General features: G+C 40.5%; 1 protein-coding gene across 2 annotated transcripts; it reads right to left on the reverse strand.

Moving 5' to 3' along the window:
• Positions 1 to 1,979: 1,979 nt before the first annotated feature.
• On the reverse strand, positions 1,980 to 22,536 carry PPM1D (protein phosphatase, Mg2+/Mn2+ dependent, 1D). Of its 2 annotated transcripts, XM_009324033.1 has the most exons (5): positions 22,313 to 22,536; positions 19,621 to 19,745; positions 9,789 to 9,979; positions 8,736 to 8,978; positions 1,980 to 3,411 (listed from the first exon to the last, which is right to left on the reverse strand). In XM_009324033.1, the coding sequence occupies exons 1-5, from the start codon at positions 22,522 to 22,524 to the stop codon at positions 2,857 to 2,859; spliced, it is 1,326 nt and encodes a 441-aa protein (XP_009322308.1). In that variant the 5' UTR covers positions 22,525 to 22,536; the 3' UTR covers positions 1,980 to 2,856. The 2 variants fall into 2 exon arrangements, with proteins under 2 accessions (XP_009322308.1, XP_009322316.1); XM_009324041.1 differs by lacking the exons at positions 19,621 to 19,745; positions 22,313 to 22,536 and adding an exon at positions 10,714 to 10,902.
• Between the last annotated feature and the right edge of the window lie 243 nt (positions 22,537 to 22,779).

The following is a 22,779-nucleotide window of genomic DNA, read 5'->3' on the forward strand; positions in this document are numbered from 1 at the left end:
GCGGAGGGCGGGGCGGCAGCGCGGGGGCTGCAGGAGGGGCGTCGCCCGGCCGGGAGCGCTCGCAGCCGCCGGCTCGTGAGAGCTGGGAGCAGGTTTCCCTCTGAGTTCGGTTTTTTTTGGCAGGGCCGCCCCAACAGAGGGGTGTTCACAGGTGTCCGGCGCTGCGCAGATTCCTAAGGGTGACGCACTTCGCTGTAGCTGCGTAATCGCCTTCGTAGCCGGCTCTTCGCACCCGGTCAGGTTTCCGTCGGGGAGCCTGGGCCTCTGGCTCGTGGTTGCGGACAGCGGGCACCTGAAAGCCAGGATTGGGTCACCCGTTCTGGGAATCTACCCCGAATTCCGTAACCAAAAGCCGTTATCTAGGTTTCAAAAAAAAAAACAAACTAAGCGACGACTGACAAGCGTAAGGCAGCACGCGTCTTCACAGGGTACCGACTACCAGGGAAGAGCAACCGCGCTTTGTTCCCCTCGTCCCAAAGAACATTTCAAGGGGTGGCTTCTCAACGGCGAGTTGCCCCGCAGGAGAATCGTCCTCTGGAAAAAAACGAACGCTCCGGCTTTTTTATCTTTTTGGAAGGCGCAGCAGAGCGGCGCAAGTCAGGTATGCGTCCAGCTGCTGCCTGACGATGCGGGACTGTGCTCTGGCACATACTGGAGCTCTATTTCGCAAGAAGAGAAAGTTGGTGTAACTCAAAACTTGACTTTATGGAAAGGAGAGCGTGTTCCCACGTTAGCTGTGAGTTCCCACACTTCCTTGTCTCAGCTTTGGTAATTTTGGAGAAGTCAGATGATACATAGGTGGGCAAAGTATACACGAGAGTAAACTGCCAGTTTATGGCAGCATGTAAGTTTACGTCTACTGCAGAGGAGCTTCGAATGTTTAACGCTTACCATCCTTCAGCAGCTTTACCCAGCAAAAACCATAGGTTTTGTCTAATTCATTAAAAGCGGAAGCAGCCGACGTCTGCCCCTCCAGCGGGAGAAGCCCAAGTCTGGAACTGTTGTGAGGAAGCGTGGGAGAACGAGGCACGCGCTTAAGAATGCAGCAGAATTTGATGAAAATTTAAACTTTGCTTCTCTACAGAGTAAAAAACCTGGGAAAATTGTTCTAGTCTTTTTTTCTTTTGCGTATTTACATTAGAAGCAGCAATACAGATACGCATCTAACGAACGTGTTACACTTGCATCTCAAAAAACCTGGGAAAATTGCTCTAGTCTTTTTTTCTTTTGCATATTTACATTATAAGCAGCAATACAGATATGCATCTAACGAACGTGTTACACTTGCATCTTTGTTGTGACCGCTCCTCTTCAAAAGGTTGAATGTCATGAGGTTACACTGAAAACAGACAATTACTATCCGAGTTTGTTGCTAGGTTAAGTATATACAGCTGCTGTTCGCCTCTATATACTTCCCCCCCATACGTGGTGTATGATTCCAACATCAGTTACAGCAAAACTTTATCGTTAACTGGAAGTTACATCCCATATACGCAGAAATAAATTCCTGAAGGATCCAATTTGGACAGACTGTTACTTTCATCTTGTAAGATAGTGCCGCATTCACAGGACGGATGAAAGAGAACTACACGTTTTCAGAAAGCATACGGTTCCCTCTAGGATTTCCGTAACCGTGGTAACAACATATAGCTAACCGGCCTGATTTCAACCCATGTTTTATTGTTCCAGCGGTAACGAATTAGATTCTGTAAATACCACCCTAGCTACTGGAATAAAATACCGGCCTTTTACTTCCCCATTAAAAAAAACAACGCAGGTTATATCCTGCTACAGTTTAACAAACATTCACTATAAAGTGCCCAGATCAGTCCCATAACAAAACTACGCGGGATGTCTTGCTTCCTCAGCCATGGAGCCCCAGTGAAGGGGAGAGCACTAGATCTTAATGAATGCAAAATAAGAATGAATGTGCTCAACAGAACTTAAGCTTGAAATTAATAAAAAAAAAGGCACCCCCATCAAATTTTCATGTGTTTTATTTAGGTGAACATACACATGGTCCACATACTCAATGAAAATAGTCATAAAATAAGTTAAGAACTTATGTCGAAAGGTATTAGCAGCACCATCAGAATTGGACTAGCAGAAAACTCATGCCTCCGTAGGGCGTACATTTATGCCTCAGTAAAAATGCCATCATTTATAACGGAACGGGAATGGCTTTATAGGATGCTTTTGGGAGTCGGAGTTTTAAAACACACACTTCTTTGCTAAATACTTTGACGATTAATGTTACAAAAAATACAACTAAATAAGATACTGCATAGTATTTTAATTAACAAAGAAATCAACATTGAGCTGTGTAAAGCAAGACTCAACGTCTCTGCTTCCACGTACATTTCATTTCTGAGTAGAGAAATCTAAAGTTTAAAAACAAAATATAGACCTAGTGTATTCTCTAAAAGACATACTTTAGGTGGAACAGAGTACTACGAAAATACATATCTTCCATTCTGTTTAATAATTTACTTTAGTTAAAAAGTTGTGAAATTCTCGTCACAAGAGGCGTATACAAATTCATGACTTTAGTAAATTAACAAAAAGTTGTTTTTTTTAAAACAAGGTTTAGCCCCGCTTTAACAATTGTACAAGGAAGAAAAGAGACTACATTTATATGAAGGAATACAAATTTACACACATTTTACAGTGACTTATACCCTACACATCTACAAAATTCACAGTTATAATACAAGCAAGTACAAGGCTGGGATAAAGCTGTTTGATACCAAAAAAAGTTTCTACTTTAAAAAAAGATGAACAGGAAGAGTTTCAGACTTCTGCACCAACTTCAAAATTCTACTCGGACCAAAACACACTTCCTTACACAAATGCCCTTCAGCAGACGCAGACTGCTTTCCTGGGCGGGTGGAAGAGCGAGTTGCTGAGCTTCTTCTGGCCCCGCAGGCTGCGTCGCATGGTCAGCTTGTTTGAGTTTTTGCGCTGAGGAGTTGTGGAGATGCCTTCCGGCTGGACACCAATGTTTCGACTCAGGCCACGTCTTGGCTTCTTCATAGCTGGGCCAGAGTTGGATTCTTCCAATGTCCTTTTAAAGTTTGCCGTGGGTGTCCTCTCTGCATCTTGGGCTTTTGTTTGGCCATTAGGAGACACCTTGAAGCCTTTTTGGTCCGTGCCTGAATTTGCGGAGTTGGAAGGGGAGAGACTGACTGATAAACCATTACTGTAGGATTCATGTATCCTCAAAGCCAACGCTTTGCTGCACTTCTCCTCCTGTGGACCCGAATCCTTCGGGGTTGCTCCTGAGGAAAGTAAATTGCTTTTGGCAATCTCGTTTGGCAGCTCTAAATATTTTTCTGAGATCATGTTGCTATGCATGAGGGGAGGAATAGGCTCAGAAGCATTCAGTCGTGGCCAGGGATCATCTTCTAAAAGCTGAGGGAAAAGAAAAAAATACTTAGGCATGAATGTAATTATTTCACCCGCATTATCCTTTGAGGGCAGAGACAGCGCGTGACAGAACTTCTCTAAACCTTATCAGAGACGGAAGAATCCTACTGCAGAACGGAGAGGCGGAAACAAATTCAGACTGCGGATCTGAGCTTGGTACTTTGTGTGCACCAGCTTCACAGAAGCATTTATTTCAGTTATCCAATCTGCAAGTGTCTCGTAAGGGCAGACGTAATCTTTTCATTCAGAGGGCTGTTCAGACTTACTCAGCCTGGGTACCTTCCTTTTCGCTGCTATAAAATGCTGAGGAGTCTGCATGTGTCTGCAACAGCAGAAGCTGTTGATTAAGGAAGCCACGTAGAAAGCAGTGCCTGCAATCTCTGTCCTAAGATTTTCATCAGTAGCATTTTCCAACACGCAGACATGACTTCCCTCCCTCAGACACTGCGATATGTGCACCCGTACTGCCTTCTGAAGAGTTTATACATCGGATGGCCAGACACTATTAGGGCAAACAGCAGAAAAAGTCTTCCGACCTTTGTTACATTTAGAATTCTTAGTTACTGCGTAACCAGATTATTGGGGAGATTGGCAAACTCTTCCTTTGTAGGTGTCCTGATTGCATACAGAACGGTGGCGCATTGGACAAAGCTATTCTAAAAATAGTTACTGTTTGCTGTGCAAAGTAGCACATTTTATTGCCTAGTTTTATGCTCTACAACTTGTAAAGAAAGCAACCCCGTTCCTGGCAGCACACCTACCCACCCTCTGTGAAGCACAGTCATTCTGTACGTTGAAGAGGAGCTGCTTAATATGATGTCCTGAGAACCAGGGACTTTCTAAACTCTAATCCTACCTTCAGCTATTCGTCTCTTCTGCAGCCTTTGAAAAGTGTTTTTGCCTCATTCTCAGTTTTACCAACAGGAAAATGGGGACAATACTTGCTTTCGCTATCCACAGGGGGATTATGAAAATTAGTATTTGTGCAGTGCCCTGAAGATATGAATTATGACCTTATTAAAGATTTAATTGTGAAGAAATCTCTAGTTACTCAGCGAGTCCTTCAAAAGTAAATTTCAAGGCCACATTACTCTACATACCATCCGTGTAAGGCAAATGACAATGATTATTTTAAGAAAATAACGTGCTGAAAACTCAAATGCACATACAGCTGAATCAGAGTAAGTCAATGTAACATCTCAGGTGAATAAACAGATGCTTTTGAAGTCACAACCCAGAACAACTTCGGTTCACCTTCAAGAAGAGATCCATGACTGCTCAGCACTTTTGAAAAAAAAAAAAAATCTAATAGTAAGGTTTAATAAAATGCACTCCGAAACAGAAAATAATCAGAATTGTTTCTAGCATCTAGATTTGGTTTTCCACTCCCCTGTTGCTCCCCATGGGGAGATAAAGCCATCGAGGTAATACTCTCTTACTACATACAGCAAGGCAAGAGGGGAGCCTTTATGATGGTATTTTAGAGGTTTTCTTCAACTCGGTTCTTGCAGAACCCATAAGAAAGCTAGATGACACACACAGACCAGTTCTGGTGACATTACTTAATCTGCTCAATTTAATTTTTGAAATTGTGTCTCTAGCCACGACTTGGGTTTTATGTTTTTATTGTGTGAGACGCTTAACGCTGTGGCTCTAATTGCCAACATCTTTCGCTCGGTACGAATAGCTGAGATTGGATAAGGCTTTGGGAAGCCAAATGAAGTCAGAGGATGGACTGCTAACGAGGGATGTAACAAAACAAGAAAAATAAAACATGAATCACCAACTCCATTTCTCAACAATCTAATCAATCAAGTTTTACCACCGGCCTCGGGAATACTTGAATCAATTGGGTATTAGTAATTGTTGCCAGAAGGACAGGCAATTAAGAAATACTTCTGTTTTATTGAGAAACTTTGATTTGGTCTCCATCTATTTCCAAATTAATTGTTTTGGAAGGTAGCAGCTGTTAAGAGTCAAGGCTATCCGTGCTTCTTTCAGTTCTTTGCAGATAACAGGCAAATATCCTTTCCATTGCCACCTCTTTTGTTTTGCTGACCTGTCCTCTCAGGGCGATAATCATTCCACATCCTCCAGCAGTTCAGACTGATCTGGGGAACCACCTCTTGTTTCTTTACAGAAACTGTGATGATCCCGTTTCAGTAAAATTCAACAGTAATTTTGTAAGAAGGTTAATTACCGACCTAAATTAGATCATATATTTACCTGCAGCTTTATGTATCAAGGTATTTATGTATTGTTTTGCAAGTGATCCTGTCATCATCAGGGGAGACCTTATCGCGCTCTACAACTACCTGACAGGAGGCTGTAGCGAGGGGGGTGTCGGTCTCTTCTCCCAAGTAACAAGCAATAGGACGAGAGGAAACGGCCTCAAGTTGCGCCAGGGGAGGTTTAGATTGGACATGAGGAAAAATTTCTTTACTGAAAGAGTGGTTAAACCTTGGAACAGGCTGCCCAGGGAAGTGGTTGAGTCACCATCCCTGGAGGTGTTTAAAAGATGTGTAGATGAGGCGCTGAGGGACATGGTTTAGTGGGCATGGGGGTGTTGGGTCGATGGTTGGACTCGATGATCTTAGAGGTCTTTTCCAACCTTACTGATTCTATGATTCTATCTATTGCCATACTTTTTTTTGTACCATGAACAAAATGGGGCTTTTCCCTCCTGTGAGGCTGACAGTATCACTAGGATCACAAAGGACCATGAAATAAGGGCGCTTCCTGAATCTCTCACAAGTTATCACCATCAGAAAAGCATTCCAAAATGCATAATTCTGAAATAGCTGTGTGGCTGTACTTCTTAAGAAAACCGGTACCTTGTAAATAAGGCTACCTTTTAATGTCTGAGGCAAGGCATAAGAAACCAGGTATTTGACCGTTTTTGGGGAGAGTCCCAAATGCCTCAATTACGTTTCACAATAATTTTAAAGGAAACATTGAGCCAGCAGCCCTCCTGCATGCACCGAATTTTACCCAGAAGGCTCCCATGAAGTCAGACGGCTATATAAACGAAAAGCCTACAGTCCAGCCATTACATAACCACAGTTTATGGAAATATGTTTTTCCTTCCATTGTGGCTCTTATCTAACCGATAAAGCTCTTCCTACTATGAAAAAGATAACATTACTCAGGATGGTGTAGTTACCAAATATACTTACAGTTAACTACACAAAGTTCTTGTTTTGGAAAAAAAAAACCAACACACCATACATGGAGACACAACTGCTAAGACATTTCATTATTATGATCTGCCTGGAGACATTTGGTTTTTTCTGAAGTATTTCAAAATTATTCTGACAGTACAGTGGTCTTTTTCTGTCTTTTTTCTTTTCAACTTCCTTCTCACACTTCTTTTCTTCTGATATTTACAGGTACTCTGTAAGGACAGTTGATGCTTGTTATTAAAGCAGAAACCTATATTACATTAGTACTTTTAATAAAAAACAAGTACTGAGAAAACAGGTTCTATGTTTTTAAATTGGTGACACCGCTTCTATTTTAATCCAAGAGGAGAAAAACTTTTTCATTAAAATAGAACTAATTTATACATATGTTATCAATGCAGACCTGTAGCCAGTCAAAATTTTCTTTTGGGTTTTGCATATTAAGCAAAAAAAAAAAAAGGCCTTATCTACATGGCAAACACCAAAATTGTTAGTTGTCTGAAGTTTTGATCTCTTCATTCTTTGTGACCCCCTGCTGCAATTTATCTAGATTCATACACCACAGTTCACCTTAGATTCACACATCACCCCATCACCTTAGATGGGGAGGGGGAATCTTAAAGAAAAAAAAAAAATTTCACTAAGTCCTTACCCAGAAATGCTACTTCCTGGATATTTTGCAGTCAATGTAGCTCAAGGTTTATTCAATGAGTACTGATAATAAATCACTCATGAAACATATGGTACAACTTAAAAGTCTAGGAGTATTTAGAATTCAAATAATTTTTCTCCACTCAAGATTTTAAACTCTTTTCATGTGTTTTGCTAGACTGGATAGAAGGGAAGGAGACAGGAAGGTTGAGCTTGCCATTTTATTAGCAGCTTGTTTCTACCAAGGGAATGTTAAGGACTCCCTTTCTAATTTTTGCTTTCTATTTACTTTGCCCAAAGGACAGTTATCCAAAGATACTGCAGAACATCAAAGGACAGTTACTTAAATCAGGAGCAGCTGGTAATTACCGAAACAAACATCCACTCATAACTACACTCTAGTTCTTAGAGCAAAAAAAAAAAAGCTTCTGAACAGCTCTGCTTTATGTTAATGGTTAAAACTTCTAACCTGAAGAAAGACCTTGTATTATATTATGATGTCTCTTTCTCTAACAAAGAACATTAAATCAACCAGAGAAAGATAATAACATCTCCCAGTCCAGAAAGAAAACTCTTTACAACAATGCGTGTTTGAATACATGAACCCATAGGTTACCTTAAAAAAAACAAAACAAAACACACCAAGATTAAGAACACATCGAACACATCCACAAGCAGTCTGCAATTCATCAGCTGTGCAAGCTATACAAGTACATGGCAAGGTAGGAAAAGAAACTGTAGCCCAACCTTATTCTCTAAGGGGACGTGTTGGGTTTTTTCCTTTTTTTAAACCTCTGATCCCCCCAGTCTGATTCCTCTCTTTCAGTAGCCTCCTCCTGATTTTGTGTGGGATCTTGGAAAACTTACTTTTAAGAAACAGTGCATTTCAAGTTGCGTAAACTACATGCATGAAGTTACAGTAATCATTTCTTCTACATTAAGAAGGGAATACAGATCAACATCTACTAATAAATGATTGGGATTTTAAGAGTTATGAAAACATTATATCCCTAAATTCAGCAACTCCGAGAAGTTCGTACGTTAATACTCCACCTCTGGTGTTCCAAAGTCTTTTAAGAAACATTGTTAAAAGTTCATCTATTTGTCCAAAGCTTTGTACAGGGAAGTATTGAGGATACGGCTGTCAAGTTACTATCCTATAACTGAAATATATTATCTAGCCATACATACTGCCTAGTCCACTGCAGTTAAAATAAAACAAACAAACAAACAAAAAAAGAAACATTAAATAGTGGTTTAAGTTGACAGGCCAGTAGTTTCTAAAAGTATTACTTCAATCACTGGCAATGGTCTGACTACACCATTGCCCCAATCCTACACATCACGGTAAGCTGCCTAAAAAGAAATTACTACCAGGGGAGGAAAAGGGAGATTGATACATTATTTAGTGGGTTCCACACTCTAAAGTGGAACATCTGAAACACTGGGAAAAAAACAAACCAAAAAACACATTACCTTGACAGGGGGGGTACAGCAGCGGGAGGGTGTCATGACATTCGTATCAGGGCTGCTGTAGCAGGGACTCTCTGCCAAGTTGAGATACAATTCTTCTTCATTTTCCAAGTTGCTTTTGCTGTCCTGCAACGGCGAGATGCAGATTACGATAGCACTAGTGTTGTCTGCACGAAGCATGCGTTGCCTCCACCGGCCTAGTGCTCTGTTCACCAGCATTTTGGCACAAGACTGTCGGTGCTCTCCCTGTACGTTAGAAGAGAGGGACAGCCAGAGAAAGCAATCAGGTCCACTTTACTTTATACATGCAAGATGGAGAGCTTATGTGGCACAGCCTGAAATATATTATTCCTATATACCATGTGCTAAAGTAGCTTGATTCAGAGACACAAGAGGAAATATTAATTGAAATGTATCTTTCTTCTCAGTGAAATATAACTTTAAAATCAGTTTACGGTAGAATCTGCGTATATATGAGTGCTTTAAACCATAAAACTGATGCAATGACTTGCATAAATAGCCTGGTTGTAACACATCCTATGGACTTCCCTAAAGTCTCTCAAGGGGTTTACAGACTATTTACTATCTGATGCTCAGATGCACCACTACGTAAGTTCTCAACTGTTCTGTAAAATAAACCAGAGAAGAATTTATTTCAGACTTTGTACAAATCATGTAAAAACCAATAAACAATTGTCTGCATTGTAACATGCGTCTTATGTGAAATAAATTTCATTTTCAGACATTATTTTGTATAACTTCCTTAGAGAAGGAAAATGTTCTCTTCTTTATTACTCACAGATACCACCCTGGTAGTCAAATTTCCCAAAAATAACAACCAAATAATTTAAAAACAATGTTAGCACGCACGGTATTTGACAGTGTATGCAAGCACAGTATTAGCCACGTTGTAACAACTTACATGTTGTGGCAAAACTATGAGTATGCCTGAACAACAATGCCATTGTGAGGTACTTTTCATACATGCCAGACTATGCAATTTTTAGAGGAAAAAAGTATTAAGTTTCCACAGTGACTTATAGCCCCCGCTCTCACCATGAAGTATTTTTTCTCCTCGTGATCCTGGCACATGGAGATGGCATCTTGAGGTGGGATCATGTTCCACAGTCCATCACTGCCAAGGATAATATATTTGTGCTTCTGGGGATCAATGGTGTGCACACTAGTGTCAGGTTCAGGAGACACAACAAATTCACCGCTGTAGAAGTCGTAGCTCCAAAGATCACCTAGCAAAGAAGAAAATGCTTTTCAATTGTTACATTACACACAAAAATATGAATCTTGGAAACTACAGAAAAACATTCCCGTGAAAACAATTACCACCAGTCTCAAGTCACCAACAGTAATACAAAGCGATTTCAGCACAACTACTGTTCTGCTGCTGTCACTTTCCAATCGTATTTATTAATATGTAGCAATTTAAATAAAAACACATTCAAACCACCCTATGTTTATAGGAGGTCTTCTACTCTCTTAAAACTAACATTTTCAGAAAAAAGGGAAATAGATTAATATCTAGAAAAGTGAAACCTCAATATCCAAACTAAAACCTATTTGAACAACTGAAGGTCTCCTTAAACAGAAGTAAAGCCTTACTTTGTTGAACCCACACCAAACTTGGAAAAAATCTGCCTTTCCAGTTATCAGTACAGTTTAAATACCGGAGACAAAATCCTTACCTCTTGTACAGGGAATCTTGGCACAGTTTATAGAACTAGGTTGGGGTTTGAGGGGGAGGATCACATAACACCCTTTTTCTCCCCAGCATCATATACAGCATTAGATGTCAATCTGCATCACGATGGTATGTTGCCCTGCAGACCCTAACGAGCCCTGCTCAAAGAAAAAAAAAAAAAAAAACCACCAAACCCACCCCAAATGAAAAACCCCACCTTTTCACACTCAAGGTGCTAAACTGCCTTTTTTTTTCCTTTAAAAAAAAAAAACCCAACCCAAAAACCTGAGCTCCTCCACAGCCATCCAAGCAATACAGAAACACACAGTTGTGCCCTGCCGTGTATGTATTTGTGCATGCAGGTGCCACAGAGAAGTAACAAAGGAAGAGGGCAAAGGAGGAGAGGCTGAAGCCTTTCCCCTATTAACTTCTTTTTCCCCTTCCTCCTCTTTCCACAGCATTAGCATCACTTTCAAAGCCATGCAGTGCTGTGTTAGAGCGTCTTTCCAGCTGAACACCATGTGCCAAATTTTGGAGCTGGAAAGAAGCCACAGGAACACAAGCAGTGCCTGGGTTCCAGCAGGAAAGCAGAAAATGAGAGCTAAAGCCTCTCCCTTGGAAGGCCCCAAGCAGTGAACCTTTCTATTTTTAAATCCTTCTTGCTATGAGAATGTTTGGGGTCACCTCACCAGTAACGATGGCCTGAACTGAATCTGAACACCACATTTGAATCAAAACATCTATTGCTTCGAGTGCTTCCTCCAAACCATCCTCAAGTAAAAACCACTCCAAGAGAAAAATGCATTTCCATATAAATTTCGTTTTTCAGGTATACTTGAAAAAAAATAAGCTTTTTCTAAGGTTGGACCTTTAAATCAAGAATGGTATTATGCTGCGTTAACACCTTCTCTTCCTTCCCCACCCTCCGTGTTCATACATAGCTTCCTATAGTGATAAGCAACAAAAAGTAACATTATTATTTGCAAGCACTGGCTAGATTTTTCTGTGCAGAACACAAGGCTTTAGAAGTAGAAATTAATTAAAATGTCGAAGTTGAAAAGCATACAGAAGCTTAAGAACTCCAGTTCAAGAGTAAGGTTTTGTCAGGGGTTTTTTTCTTTGCTTTTTGCTGGCTTTCAGAAAGCATGCCTGTAGCCTTCTTCCGCGTCCATCACCACCCTTTTAAAGATAATAAATAAGCTTTTTGTCTTCCTACTTCCTTCCATTAGCTTTGCCTTAAGCTATCAACCAGTTGAAAAGACTTTTCCAGAATCAGGAAAGGGAATACTTCAACTCAATTACTCCACTTCACCATAGCAAGCATGGATGGTCCCATCCTCATTAAAGCACCAATTCACCTTCATTGCAGCAGCGGCAGACAGAAACACATGCTTCTAATAAGTGCTAATTAAAAGCCAAGCCTGCTTGTGTAGAGGTGCACTCTCCCTCCGCAGACTCACAACAAAGCAAGCCAGCTGGCAACAAGATCAAAATAAATACTGTAACAGAAGAGCTGAGCTCCAGCACAGCAATTATTGTATATGAATTGTCACGAAAAGTCTTCATGCACCGAGAGTTCTTCACATCATGTCTGTCGTGGACACAGCGGGTAAAATAAAGAAGAGCTCAGGGTCTTATAACAGCCAGATCTTGGAATCAGCGGCAGCATCAATTTCCAACACGCATAATATTTTTACACTTTTATTTGCTAGTTTGTTCATACTCAAATGTTATTAGCTGAATCATTTTTTTAATTAAAAATACTGTGCTGTATGATAAAAATAACCCGATGCTATTTAATTTTGGTTCATCTACATACATGTCACCATGCCCATCTGCTGCTCTTCCCGAGAAAACAGCCAAGTAATAATCACACTGATTTCAGAGAATCTTCCTCCAAGAGGAAGAAGGCTCCTCATGGGGATAATGGGGAATATCAGATTGGTGATAAAGGGGACTCCAAGGATTATAAACTTGCTGAAGGGCACACAGAGATTCCGGGAACACACAGGATGAATCCACACCTCACAAATCACAGGCCAAGCCCCTGACCAGGAGCCCAACCTGCCTAGTTGCCATTGAAAGCCTTCCAACCTCAGTGTCTTTCCTCCACAATGAGTTCCCCTTCTGAAGGCCGTGGTGGAACTATACACTGAGGTGTGGGCTTGACACAAGAATTAATAGCTGGCACGTCATGATCTGTCTTAGAACGGCTGCCAGACTACCTGGCAATAGTAGTCTACATCTTTGGCCAAATCCAGGTGCAAATCTGCAGCTAAGCCACATGTCTACGGTACTATCATCATTCCTAACTGGGGAGGCGGCAGAAAGAGGGAAATAAGATACTACAAGAGGAAAGTAATTTTTCCTGAAAGCAAATGGTGAAGGGGAGGTAGACCAAGGACTCACAGCTTCAAAGACTAAGTTTATTAAACACGCATTTTTCGGCAAAATGCATTCTTTCAAATAATCTCCTGTGGCATCACCTCTGTCAAAGCAGCATTCCAAGTTTGCTGTAAATGTACAGTAAGAACTGAATCTCCATGAGTTTTAAATTCAACTGTACTCATCATCTATGCAAGCTCAAAAACCTCTAGGAAATACACAATAATTTATTTCCAAAGTTGTACGATGGAACAGCATTAAAACACAATCAGGTATTAACTGACCAGCCAAATGGAGCTCTAGATGTCACGAACTGAAAAAAAATAAAGCTTTTGTTCTTTGACCCAGGAAAAATTCCACAAAGTGTATTTGAAGCCTGAGGCATATAGAAAAATCCATATTCTTCCTTCCTCAGCCTAGAAGGAAACAACCAGTACTTGTGATTGCCCTAAAGAAAAGGGAAAATTGCCTTTGGTGTTAATCTTTCATCAGTCCACTCCCATAAACCCAAACTCAGACTAATCAAGCAGGCAAGTGATCCTTGGTAGAACAGTACTGCATAGAGAGTACTTCACTTAAAAGAATAATTCTCACAGATCCTTCAACTCCAAACCAGCAAAGGCCAACCCATGCCACTAGAGCAAGGCACTATTTTTATTTATTTATCTTCCTAAAGGGCAGAGCACCACAGATTGAGTCAACACTTTTTAGAGCTGCTGCATAGATAGAATACTCATGTCAGCTGTGTATCTTTCTCTGGCCAGCTGGAGAGCACAGCATCCACAGCAGCCGAGGAATAGACGACAAACTTAGGAAGAGCCACTTTACATGGCACTCTGTTACAATTCCGGGAAGGAAAAAGGGAGAGGAAAGTAAGCCAGAGAGCAGAGTATGCTTTTCCCTAGGCGTTTCAAAGTGCTCTGAAATCTTTAATTCTGTCCCAAGGCAAGTAGACAGACAAGTGACCCTTTAGCAGACTGGGAAGCCAAGATAGTAAGATGATGGGATATGCCAAAGGCTAGTATTACAGAACTGGAATGCCACGTTCTCAGACTTCACTTTGTGAGCCATACTATTTTTGTTCTGAATTAAAAACCAAACACTTACAAAACTTAACAATCTTGTTCTCTAAAAACTTACAGATCAGGAATATTTCTTTTGGTGTGATGCTTGCATATTTCTTTTCCAAATCCAAAAGAATGGTATTAATGTAGTTCCTTCCATATTTTCCAGAAAAATCATACCTGTTTCTTAGTCATGACTCGAACCAGAATAATATACAGAGATCTACACAAAAATTACATCGCATCTTACAAAATGAAAAATAGATGTTTGAAATCATATACTAAAGGAGCAGGAAACTAATTTAGCTACCCATAAAAACATCAAAATAGGTAGTCTATCTTATCTGCTTACTATTACCTTTTAAAATACAATGGGAAAAAAACTACTTGTAACTCAGCTGCTGCCAAGAAAGTAACTGAAGTTACAAACAAAAACACCCATCATGTAAGTAGACTAGACTGGATTAAGCCCAAAGCCGCCTTATAGCAAAAGTACGTCCAGAAGTCACATAAATCAAGTCTGTCATTTATGTTTCTGGAGCATGCCCTTTTGAATACAAAAATATCTTTTGGTTTTAATAGAGGAAAGAAAAGTTTACTTTTATAAGTCAGTCAAAACAAAAACCCAGTTTGATTAATCCCAGATCTTTTTAATTCAAAGGTTTATCTAAAAGGCCTATTAGTACAAAGAGAAGACTTGCAGAACTTCCTTTTTTCGCTGTCAATGAGACAGCGCTGCTAGGAAGTGAGACAAACCTCAGCAAGAATACAAACAGTAACCACTTAAAACCATTCAGGCTGAGCTGGGGTGGAAAGCGTTTTCACCAAAACTCGTGGCAACCTAGTCCTATAGCCACAAGAGGGCATCTTTGGCAGTCTAAAGATGAATGCAACGCAATGTCCCATTCATACAACCCAGGAACGATTAAAGACAGTTCAGTCTGAGGGATGGGGACAAAAATGAAGGTAGCAGCAAGCAGGAAAGCTGCACAGGTAGCACTCGAGGCTTAAAACTTTCACTGCTCCTTTAGGAGTACTTTTTTAGGAGCACTTTTTTAGGAGCTTCTTTTACATACTATTTCAGTCAAACCTGTTGAAAGAATGCCACCCTCAATACTATGTAGAAAAGGAAAGCACAGGCAAGGGAAAAGTATTTCAACAGCAAATTAAACAAATAATTGCATTTAAAATGAAAGGTGAATTAAAAGCTGCTCATAAGGCAGTCTTCACCATGACTGCTCGTCTCTGCTTGTATGTGAGCAAAATCACAGGCAAGAGAAGAAAAAAGGTGTCTGTCTAGGGCTACGCCAGGGCACACTGCATGAGAAAAGCCTGCAAGAACTGGTATGCAAAAGTAGAGGTGAAGAGCTAAAATGGCATGCAGAAAGCTACTCACAATTTCTGGCCTTGAATTAAATCCTTCAAATGAACACTAAAGTAGAATTTCAAGCTTCAAAAGACAATCCTAGATAGCATTTGCTTAGCTGAAGACAAGGGGTAAAACAGAAGAATCCACTGACCAAACCTGGATAGTTCTACCTTTAGGAGAAAAGTTTTATTATTGCTTTTCTATATTGCCAAAGAAGAGAGAGCTAAAGAGGCACGCACAGAGACCTCCACAGCCCCAAACATTCTCATTGGAGCTACATGGATCCGCACATGCCTTCACATGATCCATATAACACACAGATCTGCAAAGTAAAGTACATACTCTGCATTTTTGTACAGGCATATATATATATTTTGTCTTGGGGGTGAAGAAAGTTACACAAGCTAGAGCAAGACATCCCTAGGACAAGACTAGAATTCCAAATGCACCTCAAGTTTGTCTGTTTATATAGATAAAATAAAAAAGCAATTATCAATAAAACCTGGAAAACTCTGTGCAGTACTTAAATATAACTCACTAGCTTATGCAATTCAAAAAACAAACGAGACCCGTTTCTGCCATCACACCACGCATTACCAGTCAGCTTGATCAGGCTGGGGGACAGCTGGGGATATGAACTTAAATAGCAACTTAAGAAAACTACAATTTTAGGTTACACTTACAGTCAACCTACAAAGCTCAGTGATTAATCACACCATTTGTCTGCTTGTTTCTACATTCTGTTCTTGTTTCAAGTTATACAATAAGATACTCAGAGCTCAGACTGTAGCTTTTCTCTACTTCCCCTGCTTTGTATACCACCTTTGAAAGTTACACACATGGCCAGATTTCACTTCAAAATTGGTTTCCAAAGATCAAAACTCTTTGTTCCGTTTTTCCACAATGGGTTCAACACGTGGGAACAAAACACACATCATGTACACTTACAGCTTTGTGCTTATCATCCCAGAAACAGGTCTAAGTTAATCTATTTAGACAGATGTTACAGCTGAAATGTAACCTTTCTGCTACCATGTATCTTGCTATCATGTTATACAACCGCTGAGCAGGTTATTTCCCCTCTCAGCATTCTTTGCCCAGGACACGCACACATAAGCATGCTCACGGGAGTCTACAATGCCTTCCCGAGTGCCACATGGAGTTACTGTCTCCACAGGGAGACAGTAACTAATACATGATGCAACAACATACACAGACTCTTGGAAACACACAAGCAAGTTACCTGATGGCTTGTTGCCCCTGAGCATCTGCTCTACGGCATCCCAGCGATTTGCACAGTCACAGCCCTGACTTACGCAAAGGGATTCAAGTAATTTGAGTTACCTCACACCTGTTCCAGGGACAGGCATATAAAATGGACAGTTACCGTGAAACTATGGGTGCCAGGGAACTTACTCAAACGATTACACTCTAAGGAAACAAAATGCTCTTCTGATCAGAACGGGTAGCAAGTCCTGAGGTGAACAATTCTGAGATTGCACCAGATTCATAAGCATCTATTACAAGGCGAATTGGTATAAAGAAAGATGTTTTCATTGCCCAGGAAAGGTTAGCAGAAGTAGCCATGCTTAAAATGCAGAACATTCTGCTACAGTTTAAAATATTTCATTAGAAGACTTAAAACCTGTATACAGTAAAAGCAGCATACAGATACTTTACAGAGGCAGCATGAAGCCTAAGTATTTCTGACTTGTTATGGGGCTATAAATAAATTAAACATTACTTACATGCAGTCACTACTGTCGTAAGAAGCAGTGGTAATAAAAAGTGCATACCACAAATGCTTATTGTAGGGCAGAAAGACACTGTAGACAATCAGACCAGTAAAGGGAATGTCAACGGAATTAATCTGGCCAGAAGGACTTCTATTGCACCAGTATCCTTTCTGCTGTCCAACTATTTGACCAATGCAATACTTTTCCACAGCGTTTTATTCCTGCTATTTCTAAAACCTCTGCTGTACTCCTTACAATGAGTGGTAGACTTACGGATTGGATGACAGATGAGACTACATCAACATATTTTAAAGTGTTGTAAGAGAAAGAAAACTTAAAAAAAAAACCCACCACCTACGTTCTAAATTTTAGGGTTTTTAATTAGATAACCTTCCCACTTTAAAGATAGTAAATTCACAACTCTAGGTTTCTCTCCACGGTGCAGAGCAGAGTCTTGAGAGACTCTTGCTCTCCTACAAAAAATTATTGTCCAGTTATTGTCCAGTCTGGGATCTGGATGGGATTTCTATCAAGAATAACAACCAAGTCTGGACTTAGCAAAAAGAATCACTGTGCTGGATCTTAGTGGGATCGACTAGAGTATTGGTAACCAGTATATGTCAACACTGACAGTTATTACTCCGCTTGGAGAAGCTCCAACGCAGCAGTACTGTGCCAACCAGGGTAGCAATCTGGGAGCCAGCCAAGAGGTCGAGCAGGCCTCAACAGCATGAATGCAAATGGCTTTAGTCGTGGTAGGTCTTTTGTAAGCAGCGTAAGGGGCATGCTGGCCTCAGAATGAAGTTAAATCCTGTTTCCAAACTGTGAGCGTCTGTGCACCATCTGGGTCCTACAGAGCGAAGCAGCTGTGTTCCTTTTTCCAGGAGGTTTGTCATACCTCCTCAGAAGGGGATGCAAAAAGCCTACGGAGGCTCCTTGAGCAGGCAAACACCAAAACGCTTGTCACATTGTAAACCTGTTTCTCCATGATTTGAAGACGCCAGAGCCCTCTTTTAAGCTTTCACATCTGCTAACTTTTGAAACCAAGAATTGTTAAAAGATAGGTGTTCTCATTTCTTGGACCTGAGACTCTCCAGTAATACTCTTCATCCACATAACTGGAGAGAATGCAATAGGGGGCTAACAGATGCACCATTCCTTGAATTCCCATCTGCACACAAAACCCAGCCAAATCCTTCTGTTCAACTCGCTGAGAGGAATCACATCAAAAGTCATCGAGCTATTTAGACAAACAACAAACTTGCAATCATAGGAATGAAAGATTCATCAAAATTAAGCATACACTTTTTGTAATCTATGAGGAACATGTACCCTTCTGCAGAAAATAAGGACCCAGCATTACTGAAATTCACATAAATCTTCTTTTATCTATTAACTCTGAAGGATTTCTCAAACTCTCAAGTCAGTTTTACTAACCATAAAATAAGCATCTATCTTGCCTAAAATATGACACATAAAAAAGACTCATAAGATAGAGAAAAATGTCCACAAAATTAAAATTTTATTTTTATTGAAAGATCACCATTCAGCCACCTAGCCACCTGTGACTCCTTCCTCGATATATAGCTATCTTTTACAATGTTAGTTATCAATGCAAAATTCTTCTTAACACTGGACAAATCCATGTGAAACTGTATCACTGCCTTTGAAATAAGACACAGTAATGCTATGCAATTATCAAGATGACCACGGTCCCAGAACAGACTGTCCCCATGACACACTGCCAGCTGATCTAGGAACACTGACAACACTATCACGTAACTGTCAAGCTTGCCAAGAAGAAATTAAGTCACAGGACAGTTTTCACAGGTAAAAATATGATACCACATTTCCATGAAATTGAACCTATACTGGGTACATCTGCTTCACTGGGGCAAAGGAAGGAAGGAAGGAAAGAAAATGAACTACAGAAGACTGGAATTCTGCAATGAAATTTAAGGAAAAAAACTGACCAAAAAACAGTAACACTCAGGGGCAAGAGGCATTCAAAGATTAAGTTATGAAGTACTTCCCAAAAAACATTCACAACAAATTTGCTAGGTGCCTTTTTGTCCCCTGAATAAAGTGTTCCTCAAAGACAGTTTCCCATCACTAATACCCTTGCAAAGGCAAGTTATAGATAAAACACAGACTTGACTTTCATTCCTTTGTTCATTCTATGCTAAGTCTTGAAAGAAAACAGATTCGCCACAAAAGGAAGACCAAAGTAATTCGTATGCTATGCAGCAAAACTTACTCCTACCACCACCTAGTCAAAAATTACAGTCCTACTATTTCAGTAAGGAAAAAGACAAATGTGCTCTCCCATCTTGGAGACACATACTGCTTTGTACATTTTCATTTGCAACAGAAATGAAGTACCATCCTTGTAAGACGGATATTTAAAATCCTGCATGTTGTAGGGCAAGTCCTTCACTCACCAATAACACCTTCTACAGCTTTATGTGAATATTGTATTAAAAATACTTTTAAAAGGCCCAGACTTTCAGAAGGCCCTGTAATCAAGGCAAGCGAGTAAATCCCTCTGAACTATATGTTTTGGCAAAGCAGAGTATAGTTCCGTTCTGGTGGCCTGTATGCAGTGGTGTCTCACTTTCCAAACATGAGCATGACTTACCAAGTGCTCTAGCAACTGCCAGGAACGGAATCTGGTCAATGACGGTGCTGCGGCGCACAGGGCCGTTGTGAGTCAGGCGGGGTCTCTTCCAAACGACACGATTCACGCCAGACTTGTTGATCACACTAAAACCATCAGAAAGAGGCAGGGGTTAAAAAGGAATGGAAATGAAAGCATGAAAGTTAGTTTCAATGACACAAAACCGGTTAAATACGCAAACATGAAGTCAATAATGACAGCACCCTCAGGGGAGTCCACAGCACAATTAAGTATTTCAAAACACACGGTATCACTTAGATAGTTTCATTCCATATTAAGCCAAAGGGAAAAGTGAGAGATGAAGGGCAGAAGAAAAGAAAAAGCAGGGGAATGAAGACCTGGAAGAAATTCTGGCTGGCTGCAACAACCAGATGTAAGAGTATCTTTTAATCTGTCGGAGAAAAAGCAAAACTGAATTTGCTTTCCTCAGATGAGGACCATCAACATCAACTCACTGGGGTGGAAATATCATGTAGTTCCTCCTTCAGTTTTCTCCATCTGCCAAAGTTCAGCAGTAAAGAGCAGCACAGTACAGTGGAAAAAACAAAACAGAAAGGAACAGCCTCCTGTAGGGATTTCCTTAATGGTGCACCAACATGAGGCAGAAATAAAAGAGGAATTGTTCATAGTTGCTATCTGCCGAAAGCAGGAGATAGGAAGAAACAGCTCTGCATTTGAATGTTAACACCTGCTCTAAGGCACTGAGCACTGGTTTTAGTTCTCACAGATGGCATTAGAAGGGTCAAAGGAGAAGCTACAGAGCAAGTAAATGGGGCAGCTGTTACGGGGCAGAGGAGGCAGGGAAAGAAGAAGAGAGGGAGTATGAGCCATTAAGCAAGAAAAGGTAATGGAGCAAAGAACTTAGCAAAGCTTGGTCCCAACCAAGTTAAGAACTAGATACTTAAAAGCTAACTTTTATCCGAGGAACAGCCATTGGTAATTAGAAACTGAGAAGCTCTGGAACAGCCTCAAGATTCCTCATACTGAAGCTATTCAAGATGCACTTCCTGAGACTTCAAAGGCTTTAACAACAAGGGCATGTTTAGTTCCATCCTTTCACATGCACAGTGCGGCAAAGTCACAAACACCACATCCTAAAATTGATCTCATCCATTTGTACAACTAATGACCACACAAAGCTAACTTCAGTCATTATCTGAGAGATCTCATCCCACACTTAGAGACTGTTACTAGGAAAACACCATTTTTAATGAAAGATTCAGTTATGCTCTCCCATTAACTTTTCCCAATTAATTCTCATGGAAGAGAAGACATTAATAAGCATAGTTGCACAGTTCCATCTCACTCCTACCATTTGCCTCACAATAGCTTGCAACAGCCAGCCTGGGAAAAAAAGGAGGAGCACCAGTAAAAATTTTTTTTTTTTTTTTAAGATTTTTTTTAACCATTCCTGCCCAAATAGCAGCAGCCTCTGTTTGTCTCAGCCCAGTGCTTCTATTTAAATGTTACTTTCATATATTATGTGGCATTAATTTAACTACAGCTCATTAAGGCAGAATGAAATGAGTTCCAGGGAATTCTTCTTTGAGGCTCCAGAGACTTTCAATCCCCAAGATACACAGCTTGGAAACCCATACACTTAGAAGTACTAACCTAGCAAAACTGCAAGTTACCCTTCCTGAAAAGCTACCATCCCTAATACAGCTAACTGATCGACTTCCACCTGCTAGAGATACAAATATCTGAAGGTTAATGAGCTGACAGGGTTCTCATATGAATGATGTCAACAGGAAAACCTTCAGTGATCTCTGCCTCTGAACTGCTAAGAGGAGGAAACTGTGCCCATCCATCTGGTGCAGTACTGTAGAACGAAAGAACAGAGAGCTCCTGTGAAGCTACGCCAAATGCGAGCCCTGAGGTTTGTCTCAAAACATTAGTGCCATCTGATAAACCTGCCTGCTTTCCTCCTCAGTCACAGGGAACACACATCAACCACAACTCAAGAGATGTTCTAACCATCTGCCAGCGCCTGACAGTGAAGAAATTACTAATGTAAAGATAGGTGTTAAAATGCGGTATCCTAACATTTTCAGTGTATATTTAAACACAGCAAATACAGTATCTTGTTTCAAATCTAAGATTTTTTTTTATGTTCCTTAAACAGAAGCTTTGAAGAGCCTACTCAACAGCTGCCACTGTCACCTCAGGAACAATGCAAGATGCACGAGTACAGAGTATTTTTTGTCAAAACTGCTGTGTTTCCACCATTTGACAAAACGGATATTCCAGAGCTCATATCCTTATCTATATGGAAAGGCAATTTTTCCCCCCTCAGATTTTAATGAAAAATAGGTCAAATATCAATATCCCCACTTTCAAAGTTTTCAGTGAACATTTAGAATTGTAACCACACCTCAGCTGCATGGGAATCCACCAGGAAATTAAAATTTTGTTTATACCAGAAAGCACTAGCAAAAAGTACAACAGTGTCACAGAGGATCACTATAACTTACTCCCCAACAAGCTAGAAAAAAAAACAGAGCATAGTGAGGGAAGGAATATAAATAGACTATGAGATTTACCAGCTTTCTTGCACCCCCCCCAAAACAAGCAAGCTTAAGCCTAGTTTAGTCAGAAAGACACAAATAGCACCCAGAGATCAAACCTGAAGTAAAAAGCACGGGACAGTTACCTGCCCCCGAGGCCTTCAATTCTCTCCCTTTCTTTGGGAAGTTCCGGCTTGTGGTCCTGTGTCACCTCCACAGCTCTCACAAAGTCGTCTTTGGGGTCATCCTGGACTCCCAGCACCACTCCTGAATCGCCGACATGAGCAACATACATCTTTGACCCACGGATAATTACCACGCTGGCAGTAGTTCCCGACGTGCTTGGCAGACCTGTCATGGTCTTCGGCCACTCTGCTGCAATGAGAAAAAAAAAAAGCAAATAAAAATACCTTTGTTTTTAATTCTGTGGAACTGGTAATGTTTTGAAGATCAAGATGAAGGGTGTGTCACAGAGGCTTGCGTAATGTTACAATACAGAGTGTACTTAACTATAGTATGGCCAGGCAAACTAGTGTCCTCAGGTCCCCCCCCTTAACATCACTCCCCTAGCTACAGCTTAAATTGACACATATATCTAAAGCCAGTATCAAAG

The sequence above is a fragment of the Pygoscelis adeliae genome, unplaced genomic scaffold (genome assembly GCF_000699105.1).
Source record: "Pygoscelis adeliae isolate BGI_AS28 unplaced genomic scaffold, ASM69910v1 Scaffold290, whole genome shotgun sequence".
In the NCBI taxonomy this organism is placed as follows: Eukaryota; Metazoa; Chordata; class Aves; order Sphenisciformes; family Spheniscidae; genus Pygoscelis; species Pygoscelis adeliae.